This window comes from Pseudophryne corroboree, chromosome 9 (assembly GCF_028390025.1).
Source record: "Pseudophryne corroboree isolate aPseCor3 chromosome 9, aPseCor3.hap2, whole genome shotgun sequence".
NCBI classification, from domain to species: Eukaryota; Metazoa; Chordata; class Amphibia; order Anura; family Myobatrachidae; genus Pseudophryne; species Pseudophryne corroboree.
Window position 1 is genome coordinate 96,095,119 of NC_086452.1, and position 22,714 is coordinate 96,117,832.

At 48.8% G+C, this 22,714-nt stretch overlaps 1 protein-coding gene across 6 annotated transcripts in view; it reads left to right on the forward strand.

Moving 5' to 3' along the window:
- DARS2 (aspartyl-tRNA synthetase 2, mitochondrial) overlaps positions 1–22,714 on the forward strand; it is a 204,192-nt gene that overhangs the window by 77,845 nt on the left and 103,633 nt on the right. For all 6 annotated transcript variants that reach the window (XM_063939673.1, XM_063939677.1, XM_063939676.1 and 3 more), the window contains one exon: positions 2,963–3,142. In XM_063939673.1, coding sequence (XP_063795743.1) covers positions 2,963–3,142 — 180 coding nt within the window. The remainder of the gene's footprint in view (positions 1–2,962; positions 3,143–22,714) is intronic.

The following is a 22,714-nucleotide window of genomic DNA, read 5'->3' on the forward strand; positions in this document are numbered from 1 at the left end:
CACCCAAGCACAGACGATCGCAGGTCTCTGCGCTGCACCAGCTGCTACAAAAATTGACTTTAACGCTGTGTCAACCTTACGGTCTGAAGCATCCTTTAAAGTCGTTACATTAGGAATTGGTAAGATTGTCTTTTTTGACAACCTTCCTAGGGAAGCATCCACTACTGGTGGGGTCTCCCACTTATCCATTACACTCTTAGAGGATAGAGGATAAGTTACCTGAAGCCTTTTTGGAAATTTAAAGCGTTTGTCAGGTTGTTTCCAAGCCTCCTCCATCTGAGATTGGAGGGATTTAGGAATGGGAAACACTGCTGAACGCGGCTTTTGGGATCCGAACAAATCGAAATCTTCCGGCTCCCGTATTTCTTCTACCTTAACGTTTAGGATCTCCTTTACCGCGTCAGTTAAAGAATCAAGACCCGAGATTGCCGTGTCCTCCTCTGGAAAATCGGCGTCTAGGGTAGATTCAATTAACTCACCTTCCTCTGTATCAAGGAGAAGACCCTCTTCCTCCTCTGATTCTGATATAATAGGGAGAGGTCTTTTAACAGCCTTGCGCACACTCGTTTCTGCGTGTGCGGGCGGTGTTAACTTGATAGAAATTCCTCCATCGTCTTTGAGAATCCCGCAGCCCACTACGATTGCTGCTTGCGCGATTCTGCCATTTCCTTGGAGATTCTATTAGCAAGGTTGTCTTCCCATGCCCTAGACGGAGCACTGCTCCCAGGTGTAGCGTCCTTGTCTAAGCAGGAGTCGCACACCCCGGAGCTGCCAACCCGCGTGCTCTTCTTGTCACATTTCGTACAAACATAACAGGTCTTGGAGGTCTTGGTTGCCCTAGACATGTTGTTCTTAAACCCCTTACCAGGGTATTACGCAGCGCTTTCACCCTTTAAACTAGGAAGAGAAAGACTGGGAGATGACGGAAGCGAAGGTATTGGATCCGGCTGGAATTACCTGTCCCTTCCTTATAGAAAAGGATCAGGCTAAAATATTTTTACATGAAAATAAAAAATAAATATATAAAATAAAAAATAAAACCCCAGCCGACTCGCAACCCTCACACCCCAACTGTTAAATCAGCTACGATGTTAGAGTTGGTATCCACTTGCTTCTGTGTATTTTCTTCAGGATCTTTGAAACAGAATTCCCTTGAAAATATAATTCGTAAAATATGATTACTTTTCAGGAGCTCCTCACATATATAAGTTACACCAGCAGAGGGAGCTGTTAGCATAATGAATCCCTCTACTAATATTAATATAGTCATATAGCCCTCAGAGCAGCAGGGGGAGCTATTTCTGAAGATCCTCCATTATCCCTGGGGGGGAGGATCCATCCTGTCCCTCAGACTGGCGCCATAAATAATATTAAACATGGCCCCCACTAAAGTTCCAGGTTATATTTTTTTATGCCCTCAGTATCAGTCTTGTCTTTTACAGGGTTAAAAATATTCTTACTCCCGCTGTGCCTATATCGCCGCGTGCTGCCGAGAAACTCCTCAGCTGCGCGGCACTTCTCTCTCTCTCCCCCTCCCGCTGGCTGGTGCGCGCCGGGACCGCTGTTAGAAGGTCCTGTAGCGGCGCCTATGCACCGCTTCTTCCGCCCTGCAGCGCGCAGCTCTGCCGTCACTCCCTGCACACTGGGAAGACAAGCTGAGTCTCGCGCCGCACTTAGCTCCCGCGCGCCGGCCGCTGGATAGGCTTTTATGAAGAGGGGGATTAAGCTACATAAAGCATTTAGTAATGGAGACAAACAGAAACTAAAAAAAAAAAATGTTTAATTAAATATTCTTCATGAAAGGACCTAGCCTAAGCTATTTTTCTAATCTTCTTTCACCAGTACTCACTATTAGTTGTTGGAGGATCTCCTGTGGAGAGATGCAGGTCCCTTCAAAAGGAATCTTTGTCTCTCCAATATAAAGTGGCCTTGTCTTCCTTTTATTAGGTGGACGCAGCACACCGCTTTAGAAATTTCAGTCAGGAGCTCAGTGCTCCATGTGCTGTACCTCCAGCACAATTTTTCAAACAGAGAGGAGGGATGTGAAGGGGGAGGAGCCGGCTGTGCAGACAATGCTAATTTTAGATTGTGCCACACCTCCGGTTGCAAGCTTCACACCCCTACTGTATAGGACTCCAGTGTCCCCTAGTGGATGAAAGAGAAAGTGAGAGTGGTTTATGTGTCACTTACCGAGCTGAAATAATCTCCCGTAGGACTGATAACATAATCCTATTTACAACACTTTTGCTATTTTTGAGTAAAAATATAAGTGTAAAAACATCACAGAAGTGTTAGTTTCCACCACCGCTGCCAGTGTACACAGGGGTGCTATAGTGGGTCCACCCCGGGAGGGTCCCGTATGCTGCCCCTGCGTTTTTGCCGCACCAAGAACCGGGGGACCACCTTAGCGGGGACTCACCACTCTTGTAACCTTCAGGCAGCGTTAGGGGTGTGCAGCGTGCTGCGATTGTGACTGCTAAGGCGCAGTGCCCCGCTGTACAATAACCTCTCAGGACGGTGGTCCTGCAGCGGGGATGCAGCTCTGACACCTTACAGAGGCTGGTGAATGCCCCCCCCCCCCAACTCCCACGGTGCAGGTATGCTGTTGCCCAAACAGCATACAGAAAATAATGAAGTTTTAAAAGAAACTGAAGGAAACTCTCTGGAGCTCCATAGTGTGCATCCTCTCCTGAGGGCACTTTTTTCTAAACTGCCTGTAGGAGGGGGCATAGAGAGGGGGAGCCAGCACACCCAGTTGAAGAAATTTAAAGTGCACCGGCTCCTTTGGACCCCGTCTGTACCCCGTCTTACTAATTCCCCAATATCCCTTATGGACTACGAGAAAAGGATTTACCGGTAGTTAATTAAAATCCTATTTTACCCATTTTTTATTTTTTTATTTTTTTATTTTATCCATTGATATTTTAACTGTTCTCTCTCTGAAAACGTGTTTTGTTTCTAGGTTGATATTGAAATGTCCTTTGTAGACCAGCTGGGGATCCAGCGGCTGGTGGAAGGCCTGCTGCGTTACTCCTGGCCTGAAGAGAAAGGATCGCTGCCTGATCCATTTCCGGTTATGACCTATGCGGAGGCAATGAGCAGTTATGGTGTTGACAAACCTGACACTCGCTTCCAGATGAAGGTACGACACTTGTCCTACTGGTTCCTAGTGACCTAGCTGCACGAGTATACTCTGGTGCATTGTTTTCCTTATCCCTGGGAGCAGAATGGACTGTCCCATGTCACTGGTTGTTGTGAACGCACCAAATAGGTTCTATAGGGCTAAAATACTTTGGTATATTCAGCTTAATTCCTTTTGGATTTAAATACTTTGTTAGGGGTGTGTGTGGGGGGAAGGGAGTTGGGCAATGTAAGTGATTGCTGCTGTTCACAGGCCAGTTTAAACTTGTTGTTTTCCAAAAGGTGTATTCCACTGTGCAGTCTGTGGATACTTATAACGATGTTGGATACGGATATCGATTATGACAATAGTTAAGGATTTCGCCATTTTCTATAGTCTAATATGGAATTGCTACTTTCTGGAACACTGCACAGCAGCATGGTAAGGTGTATGTTTAGGCCACTAGAAGGATAACAAATATACTTAGGGGTCTATTCAGTTAGCTGCTCCTGAGGGTTCTGGGCCTTGTGCTCGCGTATTAACATTCTGGTCCTGGTCCTGAGCTGCACGCAATGTCAAGTGATTATTTGTCACTGTACAAAAAGTCCTGAAAACCCCTACAGTGCATGCGTTACATATGGTGTATGCACAAAGGTGCTGTTCTGATCCTATCTGCAAATGAAAAAAAAACCTTTCCCATCAATGCAACACCCAACATACATGTCCCACATCATTACACCCCTTTCCCATCAGTGCAGTACCCAACATACATGTCCCACATCATTACACCCCTTTCCCATCAATGCAACACCCAACATACATGTCCCACATCATTACACCCCGTTCCCATCAATGCAACACCCAACATACATGTCCCACATCATTACACCCCTTTCCCATCAGTGCAGTACCCAACATACATGTCCCACATCATTACACCCCTTTCCCATCAGTGCAGTACCCAACATAAATGTCCCACATCATTACACCCCTTTCCCATCAGTGCAGTACCCAACATACATGTCCCACATCATTACACCCCTTTCCCATCAATGCAACACCCAACATACATGTCCCACATCATTACACCCCGTTCCCATCAATGCAACACCCAACATACATGTCCCACATCATTACACCCCTTTCCCATCAGTGCAGTACCCAACATACATGTCCCACATCATTACACCCCTTTCCCATCAGTGCAGTACCCAACATAAATGTCCCACATCATTACACCCCTTTCCCATCAGTGCAGCACCCAACATACATGTCCCACATCATTGCACCCCTTTCCCATCAGTGCAAAACCCAACATACATGTCCCACATCATTACACCCCTTTCCCATCACTGCAACACCCAGCATACATGTCCCACATCATTACACCCCTTTCCCATCAGTGCAGTACCCAACATACATGTCCCACATCATTACACCCCTTTCCCATCAGTGCAGTACCCAACATAAATGTCCCACAACATTACACCCCTTTCCCATCAGTGCAGTACCCAACATAAATGTCCCACATCATTACACCCCTTTCCCATCAATGCAACACCCAACATACATGTCCCACATCATTACACCCCGTTCCCATCAATGCAACACCCAACATACATGTCCCACATCATTACACCCCGTTCCCATCAGTGCAGTACCCAACATAAATGTCCCACATCTTTACACCCCTTTCCCATCAGTGCAGTACCCAACATAAATGTCCCACATCATTACACTCCTTTCCCATCAATGCAACACCCAACATACATGTCCCACATCATTACACCCCGTTCCCATCAATGCAACACCCTACATACATGTCCCACATCATTACACTCCGTTCCCATCAGTGCAGTACCCAACATACATGTCCCACATCATTACACCCCTTTCCCATCAGTGCAGTACCCAACATACATGTCCCACATCATTACACCCCTTTCCCATCACTGCAACACCCAGCATACATGTCCCACATCTTTACACCCCTTTCCCATCAGTGCAGTACCCAACATAAATGTCCCACATCATTACACTCCTTTCCCATCAATGCAACACCCAACATACATGTCCCACATCATTACACCCCTTTCCCATCAGTGCAGCACCCAACATACATGTCCCACATCATTGCACCCCTTTCCCATCAGTGCAAAACCCAACATACATGTCCCACATCATTACACCCCTTTCCCATCACTGCAACACCCAGCATACATGTCCCACATCATTACACCCCTTTCCCATCAGTGCAGTACCCAACATACATGTCCCACATCATTACACCCCTTTCCCATCAGTGCAGTACCCAACATAAATGTCCCACAACATTACACCCCTTTCCCATCAGTGCAGTACCCAACATAAATGTCCCACATCATTACACCCCTTTCCCATCAATGCAACACCCAACATACATGTCCCACATCATTACACCCCTTTCCCATCAGTGCAGTACCCAACATACATGTCCCACATCATTAGACCCCTTTCCTATCAGTGCAGTACCCAACATACATGTCCCACATCATTAGACCCCTTTCCTATCAGTGCAGTACCCAACATACATGTCCCACATCATTACACCCCTTTCCCATCAGTGCAGTACCCAACATAAATGTCCCACAACATTACACCCCTTTCCCATCAGTGCAGTACCCAACATAAATGTCCCACATCATTACACCCCTTTCCCATCAATGCAACACCCAACATACATGTCCCACATCATTACACCCCGTTCCCATCAATGCAACACCCAACATACATGTCCCACATCATTACACCCCGTTCCCATCAGTGCAGTACCCAACATAAATGTCCCACATCTTTACACCCCTTTCCCATCAGTGCAGTACCCAACATAAATGTCCCACATCATTACACTCCTTTCCCATCAATGCAACACCCAACATACATGTCCCACATCATTACACCCCGTTCCCATCAATGCAACACCCAACATACATGTCCCACATCATTACACTCCGTTCCCATCAGTGCAGTACCCAACATACATGTCCCACATCATTACACCCCTTTCCCATCAGTGCAGTACCCAACATACATGTCCCACATCATTACACCCCTTTCCCATCACTGCAACACCCAGCATACATGTCCCACATCATTACACCCCTTTCCCATCAGTGCAGTACCCAACATACATGTCCCACATCATTACACCCCTTTCCCATCAGTGCAGTACCCAACATACATGTCCCACATCATTACACCCCTTTCCCATCAGTGCAGCACCCAACATACATGTCCCACATCATTACACCCCGTTCCCATCAGTGCAGCACCCAACATATATGTCCCACATCATTACACCCCTTTCCCATCAGTGCAGCACCCAACATACATGTCCCACATCATTACACCCCTTTCCCATCAGTGCAGCACCCAACATACATGTCCCACATCATTACACCCCTTTCCCATCAGTACAGCACCCAGCATACATGTCCCACATCATTACACCCCTTTCCCATCAGTGCAATGCCCAACGTACATGTCCCACATCATTACACCCCTTTCCCAGTCAGTACAGCACCCAGCATACATGTCCCACATAGTAACCCATTTTTTGGATTTTTTTCTAGAGTAATCTGTGTCCTGTCATTTTTGCCTTGAAATAGAGATTTTTCCCCAACGTTCACTTAGACTGGAGCAGTGAACTATAATCCACATGAATTCCCATTGAGACCAGTGTTACCACAGATTTCTGATTGAATAGCAGAAAGTTGCAGCTGCAGGTATTTTACTTACAGCAAACCCAGGCCCTAGAGAGACCCAGATACTTTGTACTCTCCTCTCTGCACCTCGGAGTACCATCAAGTAGAACGCACACTAAAGCTATTTACAGCTTCTCCTTCATCAATCTGGGGGGACGCTGCGCACTTACTAAGGGGTTAGATTCTGTGCCAAACTCCATTCCACACACTCTATCAAAAGTAACTCCTCCCCCCTCTAACCCCTCCCATCTACAGTCTCTCCACAGACCCAGACCCAGTCTGAATCCAATACGGCAGCAGTCCAGTTTAATACTAGTGTATATCAGAGAACAGCCTGTTACATTACAGCTCCTAGCATGCCTAAACAGCTAAGCTCTCCTACTGGAGACTGATCGATCTAACCTGTACAGTGATACATTGCAGAGTAACTAAAGGGCCTTGTGATTGTGTTCAAACAGGATGGTGAGTGTCCGTAAGTACAGATCCGGATTAAGGAGGGTGCTCCGGGGGTAAGTACCCTGGGTACCCCTGTCTGAAAGGGCCCCCTGCCAGTGCCACACGCCACAGATTGGATCTCTATTACCGATCTGCGGCGCTCCGAGTCCCCGCAGACAGCACATACACACAGCCGCTGGCGCTGTGCTCCACCTCCCCCTGCCTACTAACTAATCATGGAAACCCGCCCGCACGTGAGGTGAAGATGTCACGCCGTGCACACTGAGCCTTCTCTCCTCCTGTACCCGCATCCCTAGTTTATGAGGAGCGTTAGGAGGCACAAACGCTCCTCCCAGTCCAAGGTGTAAGGTAATTTGTAACTGTGATGCTACGGGAGAGTGTGTGGGGGGGAGGGATTGTTGTGGAATCCTCCATTACAGAGTTTTGACAATTTTATTTAAGACCGTTTTATTTTGAGCATAGTATTTATGTAACTTCTTGTGTGTGTGTATGTGTATATATATATATGTGTGTATATACTGTATATAATATATTTCTCCTTACGTCCTAGAGGATGCTGGGGACCCTTCAAGAACCATGGGGTATAGACTGGATCCGCAGGAGACATGGGCACTTTAAGACTTTAAAAGGGGTGTGAACTGGCTCCTCCCTCTATGCCCCTCCTCCAGACTCCAGTTTAGAATCTGTGCCCAGTAAGACTGGATGCACAATGAGGAGCTCTCCTGAGTTTCTCTGAAAAAATACTTTTGGTAGGTTTATTATTTTCAGGGAGACCTGCTGGCAACAGGCTCCCTGCTTCGTGGGACTGAGGGGAGAGAAGCAGACCTACTTCTGTGAGTTTTAAGGCTCTGCTTCTTAGGCTACAGGACACCATAAGCTCCTGAGGGTCAGAACGCTAGGTACGCCTAGATGCTCGTTCCCGGAGCCCGCCGTCACCCCCCTTACAGAGCCAGAAGTCAGAAGACGGGTGAGTAGAAGAAGATCAGAAGACTTCAGTGACGGCTTTGTGGTAACGCACAGCGGCCGCGCTGCGCGCCATGCTCCCACACACAGCGGCACTACAGTGTGCAGGGCGCGGGGGTAGGGGCACTCTGGGCAGCATAAAATCCTCATGTTAAGACTGGCTATGTGGTATTTAAGTGCCTAGGCACTGAATCCGGACCCCCGCCAGTATAAATAATTTAAAAAATAGCGGGGCTGAAGCATTAAGGGGGCGTGGCTAAGCCCTCACAGCTCTCATCAGCGCCATTTTCTCTTCACAGAGCTGCAGAGACGCTGGTCCTTCCTCAACACTGCTGTATCAAGTAACAGGGTGCAAAACAGGGGGGGGGGGGGGCACAGTTAATTTGGTGCTGGATTTATGATCTAAAAGCGCTAACAGGTCTGAGGCATTATATAAATAGTTTCAGAACCGGGATAGGCGCTGGGTTGTGAGCTGGCACACTCCCTCTGTGTTTCTCTGACAGGCTTTACTGTGGGTCTGTCCCCTATATGCCCAGTGTGTTTGTGGTGTCGGTACACGTGTGTCGGCATGTCTGAGGCTGAGTGCTCTTCCCAGGAGGAGACTGGATTAGGGAAAGAAACGACTGTGGGAGTGACCCTGTCGGCACCGCCGACGCCTGATTGGGTAAATGTTTTGAGTGCTTTGAATGCGAATATGGCTCTATTAAATAAGAGATTGGATAAGTCTGAGTCTCAGACCCAGGCATGGAAGAAATCCGTGGAGGATGTGTTGTCACAAGTTCAGACCCCCTCGGGGTCACAAAAGCGTTCTTTTACCCAGATAGCAGATACAGATACCGACACGGGCTCTGACTCCAGTGTCGACTGTAGTGATGCCAGATTAAATCCAAAACTGGCTAAAAGCATTCAGTACATGATTGTGGCAATAAAAGACGTGTTACATATCACGGAGGACTCTGCTGTTCCTGATACAAGGGTCTGTATGTTTAAAGGAAAGAAACCTGAGGTAACGTTCCCTCCCTCTCATGAACTGAATGCTCTTTTTGAAAAGGTTTGGGAAAATCCTGACAAGAAGTTTCAGGTTCCCAAGAGAATTCCGGTGGCATATCCGTTCCCCTCTGGGGTAGGGAAAAGTGGGAGTCACCCCCCAATGTGGACAAAGCTCTATCACAGCTGTCCAAAAAGGTGGCGCTTCCGTCTCCTGACACGGCAGCCCTAAAGGAACCTGCGGATCGTAAGCAGGAAAATACATTGAAATCCATTTATGTCACTAAGGGTACGCTACTCAGACCTGCTGTTGCTTCGGCGTGGATGAGTAGCGCTATTGAAAAGTGGGCAGATAACTTGTCATCTGAGTTAGATACCCTGGATAGGGATAGCATTCTTTTGACACTGGGTCATATCAGAGATGCTGCAGCCTTTCCTGTTTACTCAAGCATTTCCATAGTGTCTCTTTTAGTATCTTCATGCTTCTGTATTTTATGAAAAATGTACTTCATTATTTTTCTGTACTATATTATGCTGTGTATCTGTTAAGCGCCTTGAGTCCTATTGGAGAAAGAGCGCTATATAAATAAAATTATTATTATTAATTATTATTATTACCTTAAGGAAGCTGCGAGGGACATTGGCCTTTTGGGATCAAGGGCCAATGCTATGGCAGTCTCCGCTAGGAGGGCATTGTGGATTCATCAATGGAATGCTGATGCTGACTCTAAGAAGGCTATGGAGTCTCTGCCATATAAAGGTGGTGTCTTGTTTGGTGACGGCCTCGCTGACCTGGTATCTATGGCTACCGCGGGTAAGTCATCCTTTTTACCTCATGTTCCTGCACAACAAAAGAAAACGCACCACTATCAGATGCAGTCCTTTCGGCCCAATAAATGCAAAAGAGGACGAGGGTCTTCCTTCCTTGCTTTCAGAGGAAGAGGAAAGGGAAAAAGGTTACCGGCTGTGGCAGGTTCCCAAGAGCAGAAGTCCTCTCCGGCTTCTACCAAATCCACCGCATAACGCTGGGACTCCTCTGCGGGAGTCCGCACCAGTGGGGGCACGTCTCCGACTCTTCAGTCATTTCTGGGTTCGTTCGGACCTAGACCCATGGGTATTAGAAATGGTTCCGGTATGAATGGTCGACCATGTTATGGTCGACAGTCATTAGGTCGACCACTATTGGTCGACATTGACATGGTCGACACATGAAAATGGTCGACACATGAAAGGTCGACACATGAAAAGGTCGACATGAGTTTTTTAACTTTTTTTGGTGTCGTTTTTTGCGTAAAGTGACTGGGAACCCCAATTAGTGCACCGCGTCCCCTCGCATGGCTCGCTTCACTCGCCATGCTTCGGGCATGGTGCCTTCGCTCCGCTGCCGCTTCGCTCGGCACAGATTACCGTTCCAATCGTAGTCCATGTGGATCGTAAAGTATGGAAAAGTTTCCCAAAAGAAAAAAAAGTAAAAAAACTCATGTCGACCTTTCATGTGTCGACCATTTTCATGTGTCGACCATGTGTACATGTCGACCATGTCAATGTCTACCAATAGTGGTCGACCTACTGACTGTCGACCATAACATGGTCGACCATGTGAACGGATACCATTAGAAATAGTGTCCCAAGGGTACAAGCTGGAATTTCAAGACATGCCCCCTCCACGATTTTTCAAATCAGCCTTACCAGGGACAGGGAGGTGGTATGCGGTGCTATACAAAAGCTATGTCAAAATCAAGTCATTGTCACGGTGCCCCCGTCACAACAGGGAGAAGGCTTTTATTCGAGCCTGTTCGTGGTCCCGAAGCCGGACGGTTCGGTCAGACCTATTCTGAACTTAAAATCCCTCAATTTCTATCTAAAAAAAATTCAAATTCAAGATGGAGTCTCTCAGAGCAGTGATCTCCAGTCTGGAGGAAGGGGATTTTATGGTGTCGGTCGACATAAAGGATGCCTACTTACACGTCCCCATATATCCTCCACATCAGGCTTACCTGAGGTTTGCCGTTCAGGATTGTCATTACCAATTTCAGAGGTTGCCGTTTGGTCTGTCCACGGCTCAGGGTTTTCACCAAAATTATGGCGGAAATGATGGTTCTCCTGCGCAAGCAAGGAGTCACAATTATCCCGTACTTGGATGATCTCCTGATAAAAGCGAGGTCCAAGGAGCAATTACTGCAGAGCATGACGCTCTCCCTGACAATTCTGCAACAACATGGTTGGCTCCTAAACTTGCTAAAATCACAGTTGGTTCCGACGACAAGGCTGTCGTTCTTGGGTATGATTCTGGACATGAAATTACAGAGAGTTTTTCTTCCAGTGGAAAAGGCTCTGGAAATTCAGAACCTGGTCAAACAGATTCGAAGCCGGCAAGAGTGTCGATTCATCAATGCACTCGGTTGCTAGGGAAGATGGTGGCGGCCTATGAGGCCATTCAGTTTGGCAGATTCCATGCCCGAGTGTTTCAGTGGGACCTGTTGGACAAATGGTCCGGATCCCATCTGCACATGCACCGACAGATAATCCTGTCTTCCAAGACCAGAATCTCACTCCTGTGGTGGCTGCACAGCTCTCACCTCCTAGAGGGACGCAGATTCGGGATCCAGGACTGGATCCTGGTGACCACGGATGCGAGTCTCCGAGGCTGGGGTGCAGTCACACAGGGGGAAAATTTCCAGGGAAAATGGTCAAACCAGGAAGCTTGTCTACACATAAACATTCTGGAATTAAGGGCCATTTACAACGGCCTTCTACAAGCGGAACATCTTCTTCGCGATCTGCCCGTCTTGATTCAGTCGGACAACGTAACAGCAGTGGCGTACGTAAACCGCCAGGGTGGAACGAAGAGCAGAGCGGCAATGGCAGAAGCCACAAAAGTTTTCCGCTGGGCGGAAAGGCATGTAAGCGTTCTGTCAGCGGTCTTCATTCCGGGTGTGGACAACTGGGAAGCAGACTTCCTCAGCAGACACGATCTCCATCCAGGAGAGTGGGGTCTTCATCAAAGGGTCTTTCCAGAAGTGACAAGTCGTTGGGAATTCCTCAAATAGACATGATGGCGTCTCGCCTCAACAAGAAACTTCCGAGATATTGTTGCAGGTCGAGGGACCCTCAAGCAATAGCAGTGGACGCCCTAGTGACACCGTGGGTGTTTCAGTCAATATATGTGTTCCCTCCGATTCCACTCATTCCAAAAGTGTTAAAGATCATAAGAAGAACAAGGGTTCATGCAATCCTCATTGTTCCAGACTGGCCAAGGAGGGCCTGGTATCCAGATCTTCAGGAATTACTCATAGGAGATCCCTGGCCTCTTCCTCTACGAGACGATCTGTTACAGCAGGGGCCGTGCGTGTACCAAGACTTACCGCGGCTTCGTTTGACGGCTTGGAGGTTGAACGCAGGATCGTAGCCCAAACGGGTATTCCCGGTGAAGTAATTCCCACACTGCTTCAGGCTAGAAAAGAGGTAATGGCGAAACATTATCACCGTATTTGGAGGAAATATGTGTCTTGGTGTGAATCCAAGGAGGTTCCTACGGAAGAATTTCAGCTGGGCCGTTTTCACCATTTACTGCAAGCAGGGGTGGATGCGGGCCTAAAGTTAGGCTCAATTAAAGTACAAATTTCGGCCTTGTCAATTTTCTTTCAAAAAGAATTGGCTTCCCTTCCGGAATTCAGACTTTCGTGAAAGACGTGCTGCACATCCAGCCTCCCTTTGTGCACCCGGTGGCACGTGGGATCTTAACGTGGTGTTGCAGTTCCTACAATATCATTGGTTTGAACCTTTACGTAAGGTAGAGTTAAAATTCGTCACTTGGAAAGTGATCATGCTGTTGGCATTGGCCTCTGCAAGGCGGGTGTATGAATTGGCGGCTTTGTCTCACAAGAGCCCCTATTTGATCTTCCATGAAGATAGAGCGGAGTTGAGAACTCGTCAGCAATTTCTGCCTAAAGTGGTGTCATCGTTTTACATGAACCAACCTATTGTGGTGCCAGTGGCTACTGACGCCTTTGAGGAATCAAAGTCTCTAGATGTGGTCAGAACTTTGAAAATTTATGTAGCCAGAACGGCTAAGATTAGAAAAACGGAGGCTCTGTTTGTCCTGTATGATCCCAACAAGATTGGGGCTCCTGCTTCCAAGCAGACTATTGCACGCTGGATCTGTAATACGATTCGGCAAGCTCATTCTACGGCTGGATTGCCGTTACCGAAATCGGTGAAGGCCCATTCTACCAGAAAGGTGGGCTCATCCTGGGCGGCTGCCCGGGGGGTCTCGGCATTACAGCTTTGCCGAGCAGCTACTTGGTCGGGTTTAAACACTTTTGCTAAGTTTTACAAGTTTGATACCCTGGCAGACCTCTTGTTTGGTCAGTCGGTGCTGCAGAGTCATCCGCACACTCCCGCCCGTTCTTGAGCTTTGGTATAAACCCCATGGTTCTTGAAGTGTCCCCAGCATCCTCTAGGACGTAAGGAGAAAATAGTATTTTAATACCTACCGGTAAATCCTTTTCTCTTAGTCCGTAGAGGATGCTGGGCGCCTGTCCCAGTGCGTACTGTATCTGCAGTCATTGGTTATGGTTACACACGTGTTGTGTTGCGTTTATAGTCAGCCTGTTGCTGTCATTAGTCATGCCGTTGCATGCATTGGGTTAAATGCCATGTTGTACGTCATGTTTGAGGTGTGAGCTGGTGTATATCTCACCTTAAGAATCAGTGAGTGTGCTATCAACGGCAGCCTGTATAGGGATGGTTAGTCCCAAATGGTATAGAAACAAAGTTAGGGAAAAGTAGATACTGGCGCCGGCTGTTTCTCAAAATAAAGAACGAAAACAATTATAACAATTTAAAAAATCTCATATTTAATTAAATCTAAGAAATATGTAAATAGCACATGAATAAAATGATAAATAATAATCACATATAAATAAAATTAGTAGCAATAATATCCTAATGGAAAATTGAGAGTCTCTCTGATGGCTTATTGACCACTTCCATTCAAGTGGGGCAATATCACTGGTGGTCTGGCTAGAACTCTGTCCTCCAAGTAATCCTCATGAATAAATGGTTGGAAATATTACCATACTCTCATATGACCACGGGCATCACACTGATTTTCACCTGGCATTCTCTGGCAACACTTTGGGACTCTTTTCGAATCCTCAAGAACCTCTACAAACGGTACCGTTTCTGACGTCTCCATTTGCTCCCCTGCTGCTATTGGACCTCTATCTGCAATTGAGAACCAAGGGGACCTTCAACTGAGACCATGGTAATATTTCCAACCATTTATTCATGAGGATTACTTGGAGGACAGAGTTCTAGCCAGACCACCAGTGATATTGCCCCACTTGAATGGAAGTGGTCAATAAGCCATCAGAGAGACTCTCAATTTTCCATTAGGATATTATTGCTACTAATTTTATTTATATGTGATTATTATTTATCATTTTATTCATGTGCTATTTACATATTTCTAAGATTTAATTAAATATGAGATTTTTTACATTTTTTAAATTGTTATAATTGTTTTCGTTCTTTATTTTGAGAAACAGCCGGCGCCAGTATCTACTTTTCCCTAACTGTATATCTCACCTTAGTTTAAATCAAAATAAATCCTTTTTCCTCAAAATGTCCGTCTCCCTGGGCACAGTTCCTATAATTGGAGTCTGGAGGAGGGGCATAGAGGGAGGAGCCAGTTCACACCCCTTTTAAAGTCTTAAAGTGCCCATGTCTCCTGCGGATCCCGTCTATACCCCATGGTTCTTGAAGTGTCCCCAGCATCCTCTACGGACTAAGAGAAAATAAGATTTTACTTACCTTTAAATCTATTTCTCGTAGTCCGTAGAGGATGCTGGGGACTCCGTAAGGACCATGGGGAGAGACGGGCTCCGCAGGAGACATGGGCACTTTAAGAAAGAATTTAGTTCCTGGTGTGCACTGGCTCCTCCCTCTCTGCCCCTCCTCCAGACCTCAGTTAGAGAACTGTGCCCAGAGGAGATGGACAGTACGAGGAAAGGATTTTTGTTAATCCAAGGGCAAGATTCATACCAGCCACACCAATCACACCGTATAACTTGTGATAACAATCCAGTAAACAGTATGACAATAACATAGCATCAGTTCACGCCCGATGCAACAATAACGTAACCCTTATTGAAGCAATAACTATATACAAGTATTGCAGAAGAAGTCCGTACTTGGGACGGGCGCCCAGCATCCTCTACGGACTACGAGAAATAGATTTACCGGTAAGTAAAGTCTTATTTTCTCTAACGTCCTAGAGGATGCTGGGGACTCCATAAGGACCATGGGGATTATACCAAAGCTCCCAAACGGGCGGGAGAGTGCGGTTGACTCTGCAGCACCGATTGAGCAAACATGAGGTCCTCCTCAGCCAAGGTATCAAACTTATAGAATTTTGCAAAGGTGTTTGTACCCGACCAAGTAGCAGCTCGACACAGCTTTAGTGCCGAGACCCCTCGGGCAGCCGCCCAAGAAGAGCCCACTTTCCTAGTGGAATGGGCCTTGACCGATTTTGGTAACGGCAAACCAGCCCTAGAATGCGCTTGCTGAATCGTGTTACAGATCCAGCGAGCAAGAGTCTGCTTTGAAGCAGGGCCGCCAAGCTTGTTGGCTGCATACAGAACAAACAGTGCTTCTGTTTTTCGGACTCTAGCCGTCATAAATCTTCAAAGCCCTGACCACATCAAGGGACTCGGAATCCTCTAAGTCCCGTGTAGCCACAGGGACCACAATAGGTTGGTTCATATGAAAGGATGAAACCACTTTTGGCAGGAACTGAGGACGTGTCCGCAATTCCGCTCTATCCATATGGAAAAGCAGATAGGGGCTTTTATGTGATAAAGCCGCTAATTCCGACACTCGCCTAGCCGAAGCTAGGGCTAATAACATGACCACCTTCCTAGATAGATATTTCAACTCCACCGTTTTCAGTGGTTCAAACCAGTGTGACTTTAGGAAGTCCGTGACCACATTAAGGTCCCAAGGCACCACTGGAGGCACAAACGGAGGCTGAATATGCAGTACTCCCTTAACAAAGGTCTGAACTTCTGGGAGAGAAGCCAATTCTTTTTGAAAGAAAATGGATAGGGACGAAATCTGGACCTTAATGGAGTCTAATTTAAGGCCCAAATCCACTCCAGTTTGTAGGAAGTGAAGGAAACGGCCCAGATGGAATTCTTCCGTAGGAGCATCCCTGGCCTCACACCAAGAAACATATCTTCGCAATATACGGTGATAATGTTTTGCTGTTACTTCCTTCCTAGCCTTTATCAGCGTAGGGATAACCTCAACTGGAATACCTTTTTCCGCTAGGATCCGGCGTTCAACCGCCATGCCGTCAAACGCAGCCGCGGTAAGTCTTGGAACAGACAGGGTTCCTGTTGCAACAGGTCCTGCCTTAGAGGAAGAGGCCACGGATCTTCCGTGAACATTTCCTGCAGATCTGGATACCAGGTCCGTCGTGGCCAATCTGGAACAACGAGGATTGTTCTCACTCCTTTTCTTCTTACTATTCTCAACACCTTGGGTATGAGAGGAAGAGGAGGAAATGCATAGACGGACCGGAACACCCACGGTGTCACGAGGGCGTCTACCGCTACTGCCTGAGGGTCTCTGGACCTGGCGCAATACCTCTGTAGCTTTTTGTTGAGGCGGGACGCCATCATGTCTATCTGTGGCAGTTCCCACCGACTCACAATCTGTGCGAAGACTTCTGGATGAAGTCCCCACTCTCCCGGGTGAAGGTCGTGTCTGCTGAGGAAGTCTGCTTCCCAGTTGTCCACTCCCGGAATGAACAAGGCTGACCGTGCGCTTACATGATTCTCCGCCCAGCGAAGAATCCTGGTAGCTTCCGCCATTGCCGCTCTGCTCCTTGTGTCGCCTTGGCGGTTTACATGAGCCACTGCGGTGATGTTGTCTGACTGGATCAGAACTGGTTGGTCGCGAAGTAAGGCCTCCGCTTGACGAAGGGCGTTGTATATGGCCCTTAGTTCCAGGATGTTGATGTGCAGACAAGTCTCTTGACTTGACCAAAGACCCTGGAAATTTCTTCCCTGTGTGACTGCTCCCCAACCTCGGAGGCTTGCGTCCGTGGTCACCAGGATCCAGTCCTGAATGCCGAATCTGCGGCCCTCGAGAAGGTGAGCACTCTGCAGCCACCACAGGAGCGACACCCTGGCCCTGGGGGACAGGGTGATCAACCGATGCATCTGTAGATGTGATCCGGACCACTTGTCCAACAGATCCCATTGGAAAGTCCTCGCATGGAACCTGCCAAAGGGAATGGCCTCGTATGAGGCCACCATCTTTCCCAGGACTCGAGTGCAATGATGCACGGACACCTGTCTTGATTTCAAAAGGTTCCTGACCAGAGTCATAAGTTCCTGGGCTTTTTCTATCGGAAGATAAACCCTTTTCTGGGTCGTGTCCAGAATCATGCCCAAGAAAGGCAGACGAGTCGTAGGAACCAACTGCGACTTTGGGATATTGAGAATCCCGCCGTGTTTGTAACACTTTCAGTGAAAGAGATACGCTGTTCAGCAACTGCTCTCTTGATCTCGCTTTTATGAGGAGATCGTCCAAGTATGGGATAATTGTGACACCCTGCTTGCGCAGGAGCACCATCATTTCCGCCATTACCTTGGTGAAAATCCTCGGATCCGTTGAGAGACCAAACGGCAACGTCTGAAATTGGTAATGACAGTCCTGTACCGCAAATCTTAGGTACGCCTGATGAGGTGGATAAATGGGAACATGAAGGTACGCATCCTTTATGTCCAGTGACACCATAAAATCCCCCCCTTCCAGGCTGGCGATGACCGCTCTTAGCGATTCCATCTTGAACCTCTTCAAGTATAGGTTCAGAGATCTTAAATTCAATATGGGTCTGACCGAACCGTCCGGTTTCGGAACCACAAACATGGTCGAATAATAACCCCTTCCCTGTTGAAGGAGGGGAACCTCGACCAACACCTGCTGAAGATAAAATGTTTGTATTGCATTTAACACTATCTCCCTCTCTAGGGGGGAAGACGGTAGGGCCAATTTGAAAAACCGGCGAGGAGGCACCTCTTCGAATTTCAGCTTGTAACCCTGAGACACAATTTCTATTGCCCAGGGATCCACCTGGGAGTAAACCCACATGTGGCTGAAATTCCGAAGACGCGCCCCCACTGGCCCCGACTCCGCCAGTGGAGCCCCAGCGTCATGCGGTGGATTTTGCAGAGGCCGGGGAGGACTTCTGTTCCTGGGAACTAGCTGTATTGTGCAGCTTCTTTCCTCTGCCCCTCCCTCTGGCAAGAAAGGACGCACCTCGGACTTTCTTGGTTCTTTGTGAACGAAAGGACTGCATTTGATAATGCGGTGCTCTCTTAGGCTGTGAGGGAACATAAGGCAAAAAATTTGACTTTCCAGCCGTAGCTGTGGAGACCAGGTACGAGAGACCTTCACCGGCAATTCCTCACCACTGTAAGGTAAAACCTCCATATGTCGTTTAGAGTCGGCATCACCTGTCCATTGCCGAGTCCACAGGACCCTTCTGGCAGAAATCGACATAGCGTTTATTCTAGAACCCAGCAGACTAATGTCTCTTTGAGCATCTCTCATATAAAGGACAGCGTCTTTAATATGCCCCAGGGTCAATAAAACAGTATCCCTATCTAGGGTATCAAACTCCGAAGGTATCAGTCCATGCCGCTACTGACCCTGGCCGACGCGATTGCCGGTCTGAGCAAGGTACCTGAATGTGTATAAATGTACTTCAGGGTACCCTCCTGTTTGCGATCAGCAGCATCCTTGAGGGTACCCGTATCCTGGGACGGCGGGGCTACCTTTTTGGATAAGCGTGTTAAAGCTTTGTCCACCCTAGGGGAGGATTCCCATCGTAACCTGTTCGTTGGCGGGAAAGGATACGCCATAAGAATCCGTTTGGAAATCTGCAGTTTTTTATCTGGAGATTCCCAAGCTTTTTCACATAACTCATTCAGTTCGTGTGAGGGGGGAAAAGTTACCTCAGGTTTCTTTCCCTTATACATATAAACCCTTGTGTCAGGGAAGGGGTTTCCTCTGTGATGTGCAAAACTTCCTTAATTGCTATAATCATATATCGGAGTGATTTAGCCAACTTTGGCTGTAACTTTGCATCATCGTAATCGACACTGGAGTCAGAATCCATGTCGGTATCTGTGTCAACAATTTGGGATAGTGGGCGCTTATGAGACCCCGACAGTCCCTGCGACATAGGATCAGGCAAGGGTTGAGACCCTGCCTGTCCCAATGCATCAGCCTTGTCTAATCTTTTATGCAAGGAATTTACATTATCATTTAAAACCTTCCACATATCCATCCAATCAGGTGTCTGCGCCGTCGGCGGAGACACCACATTAATTTGCTCCCGCTCTTCTCCCACATAGCTTTCCACATCAGACATGTCGACACAAGCGTACCGACACACCACACAGACAGGGAATGTCCTTTCTGAAGACAGTTCCCCGACGAGGCCCTTTGGAGAGACAGAGAGAGAGTATGCCAGCACACACCCCAGCGCTATATAACCCAGGAATAACACAGTACCTTAATGTTAACCCAGTAGCTGCTGTTTATATACTTTTTTGCGCCTAATTATGTGCCCCCCCCCCCCCCTCTCTTTTCAACCCTCTTCTACCGTGTATCAGCAGGGGAGAGCCTGGGGAGCTTCCTCTCAGCGTGCTGTGGAGAAAAAATGGCGCTGGTGAGTGCTGAGGGAGAAGCCCCGCCCCCTCGGCGGTGGGCTTCTGTCCCGCTTAAATTTTATTTCTTTGGCGGGGGCTCCTACATATATACAGTGCCCAGCTGTATATATGTGTTCATTTGCCAGAATGAGGTCCCAAATGCTGCCCAGGGCGCCCCCCCCCCCCCTGCGCCCTGCACCCTAATAGTGACCGGAGTATGTGTAGGTGCGTGGAGCAATGGCGCACAGCTGCAGTGCTGTGCATTACCTCCAGTGAAGATCACGAAGTCTTCTGCTGCCTGTGAAGTCTTCTTGCTTCTCATACTCACCCGGCTTCAGTCTTCCGGCTCTGCGAGGGGGACGGCGGCGCGGCTCTGGGACGGACGGCGAGGGTGAGATCCTGCGTACCGATCCCTCTGGAGCTAATGGTGTCCAGTAGCCTAAGAAGCAGGACCTAGCTTCAGAGAGTAGGGCTGCTTCTCTCCCCTCAGTCCCACGATGCAGGGAGTCTGTTGCCAGCAGAGCTCCCTGAAAATAAAAAACCTAACAAAAAAACTTTCTATCAGCAAACTCAGGAGAGCTCCCTGAAAAGCACCCAGCTCCTCTGGGCACAGAATCAAACTGAGGTCTGGAGGAGGGGCAGAGAGGGAGGAGCCAGTGCACACCAGGAACTAAATTCTTTCTTAAAGTGCCCATGTCTCCTGCGGAGCCCGTCTCTCCCCATGGTCCTTACGGAGTCCCCAGCATCCTCTAGGACGTTAGAGAAAAGGATTTACCGGTAGGTATTAAAATCCTATTATGTGTGTGTGTATAATATATACATATATTAGGAAGCAGAAATGTCACTCCCAAAGCGATCGGTGATAACCGAGCCAGTGCCCTCACGTATAAGAAATCTAGCAGTATGAAGGTGCGTCATTCGGACAAACAGTGGTCACGTCAATGGTCACGTCAATTAAGCAACGTTTCAGTGCCCCAACACTGTCGTCAGGTTTTAATAAAGAAGTGTAAAGTGTACATACCTTTATAGCAAATAGTGTACAAGTGAAAGCCGCACCAAATCCGGAATCGGGACCACGCACCTGTCCGGCGACACCACATCATGTGCTCACATGATGCGCTGAAGCATGGTCTCTATGTAATGAAGACATCATGTGGCGCTGCCGGGCGGGTGCGTGGTCCCGATTCCGGATTTGACGCGAGTTTAATTTTATCTTTCCTGACACAAATATTTCCCTGCATCTCCCCCACAGCACCCTTATCCTCACCCTCACTGTATCTCCCCCTCAGCACCCTTATCCTCACCCTCCCTGTATCTTCCCCTCAGTGTCCCTACCCTCACCTTCCCTGTAACCCCCCCTCAGCGTCCCTGCCCTCACCTTACCTGTAACCCCCCTCAGCGTCCCTGCCCTCACCTTACCTGTAACCCCCCCACAGCGTCCCTGCCCTCACCTTCCCTGTAACCCCCCTCAGCGTCCCTGACCTCACCTTCCCTGTAACCCCCCCTCCTTAGCGTCCCTACCCTCACCTTCCCTGTAACCCCCCCCAGCAACCCTGCCTTCACATTCCCTGTAACCACCACTTATCCTCACCCTCACTGTATCTCCCCCTCAGCACCCTTATCCTCACCCTCCCTGTATCTACCCCTCATTGTCCCTGCCCTCACCTTCCCTGTATCCCACCCTCCTTAGTGTCCCTGTCCTCACCTTCCCTGTAACCCCCTCAGCGTCCCTGCCCGCATCTTCCCTGTAATCCTCCCCTCAGCATCCGTGCCCTCACCTTCCCTGTATCACCCCCCCTCAGCGTCCCTGTCCTCACCTTACCTGTAACCCCCCCTCAGCTTCCGTGCCCTCACCTTCCCTGTAACCCCCCCCTCAGCGTCCCTGTCCTCACCTTCCCTGTAACCCCCCTCATTGTCCCTGCCCTCATCTTCCCTGTAGCTCCCCCCTTAGCGTCTCTGCCCTCACCTTCCCTGTAACTCCCCCCTTAGCGTCCCTGCCCTCACCTTCCCTGTAACCCCCCCTTAGCGTCCCTACCCTCACCTTCCCTGTGACCCCCCCTTAGCGTCCCTGCCTTCACCTTCCCTGTCTTCACCTTCCCTGTAACCCCCCTCAGTGTCCCTGCCCTCACCTTCACCTTCACTGTAACCCCCCTCAGCGTCCCTGCCCTCACCTTCCCTGTAACCCCCCTCAGCGTCCCTGCCCTCACTTTACCTGTAACCCCCCCTTAGCATCCCTGCCCTCACCTTCCCTGTAACCCCCCTCAGCATCCCTGCCCTCACCTTCCCTGTAACCCCCCTCAGTGTCCCTGCCCTCACCTTCCCTGTAACCCCCTCAGCATCCCTGCCCTCACCTTCCCTGTAACCCCCCTCCGCGTCCCTGCCCTCACCTTCCCTGTAACCACCCCTCAGCGTCCCTGCCCTCACCTTCCCTGTAACCACCCCTCAGCGTCCCTGCCCTCACCTTCCCTGTAACCCCCCAGCGTCACTGCCGTCACCTTCCCTGTAATCCCCCTCAGCGTCCCTGCCCTCACCTTCCCTGTAACCCCCCCAGCGTCACTGCCCTCACCTTCCCTGTAACCCCCTTCAGCGTCCCTGCCCTCACCTACCCTGTAACCTCCCTCAGCGTCCCTGCCCTCACCTACCCTGTAACCCCCCTCAGCGTCCCTGCCCTCACCTACCCTGTAACCCCCCTCAGCGTCCCTGCCCTCACCTTC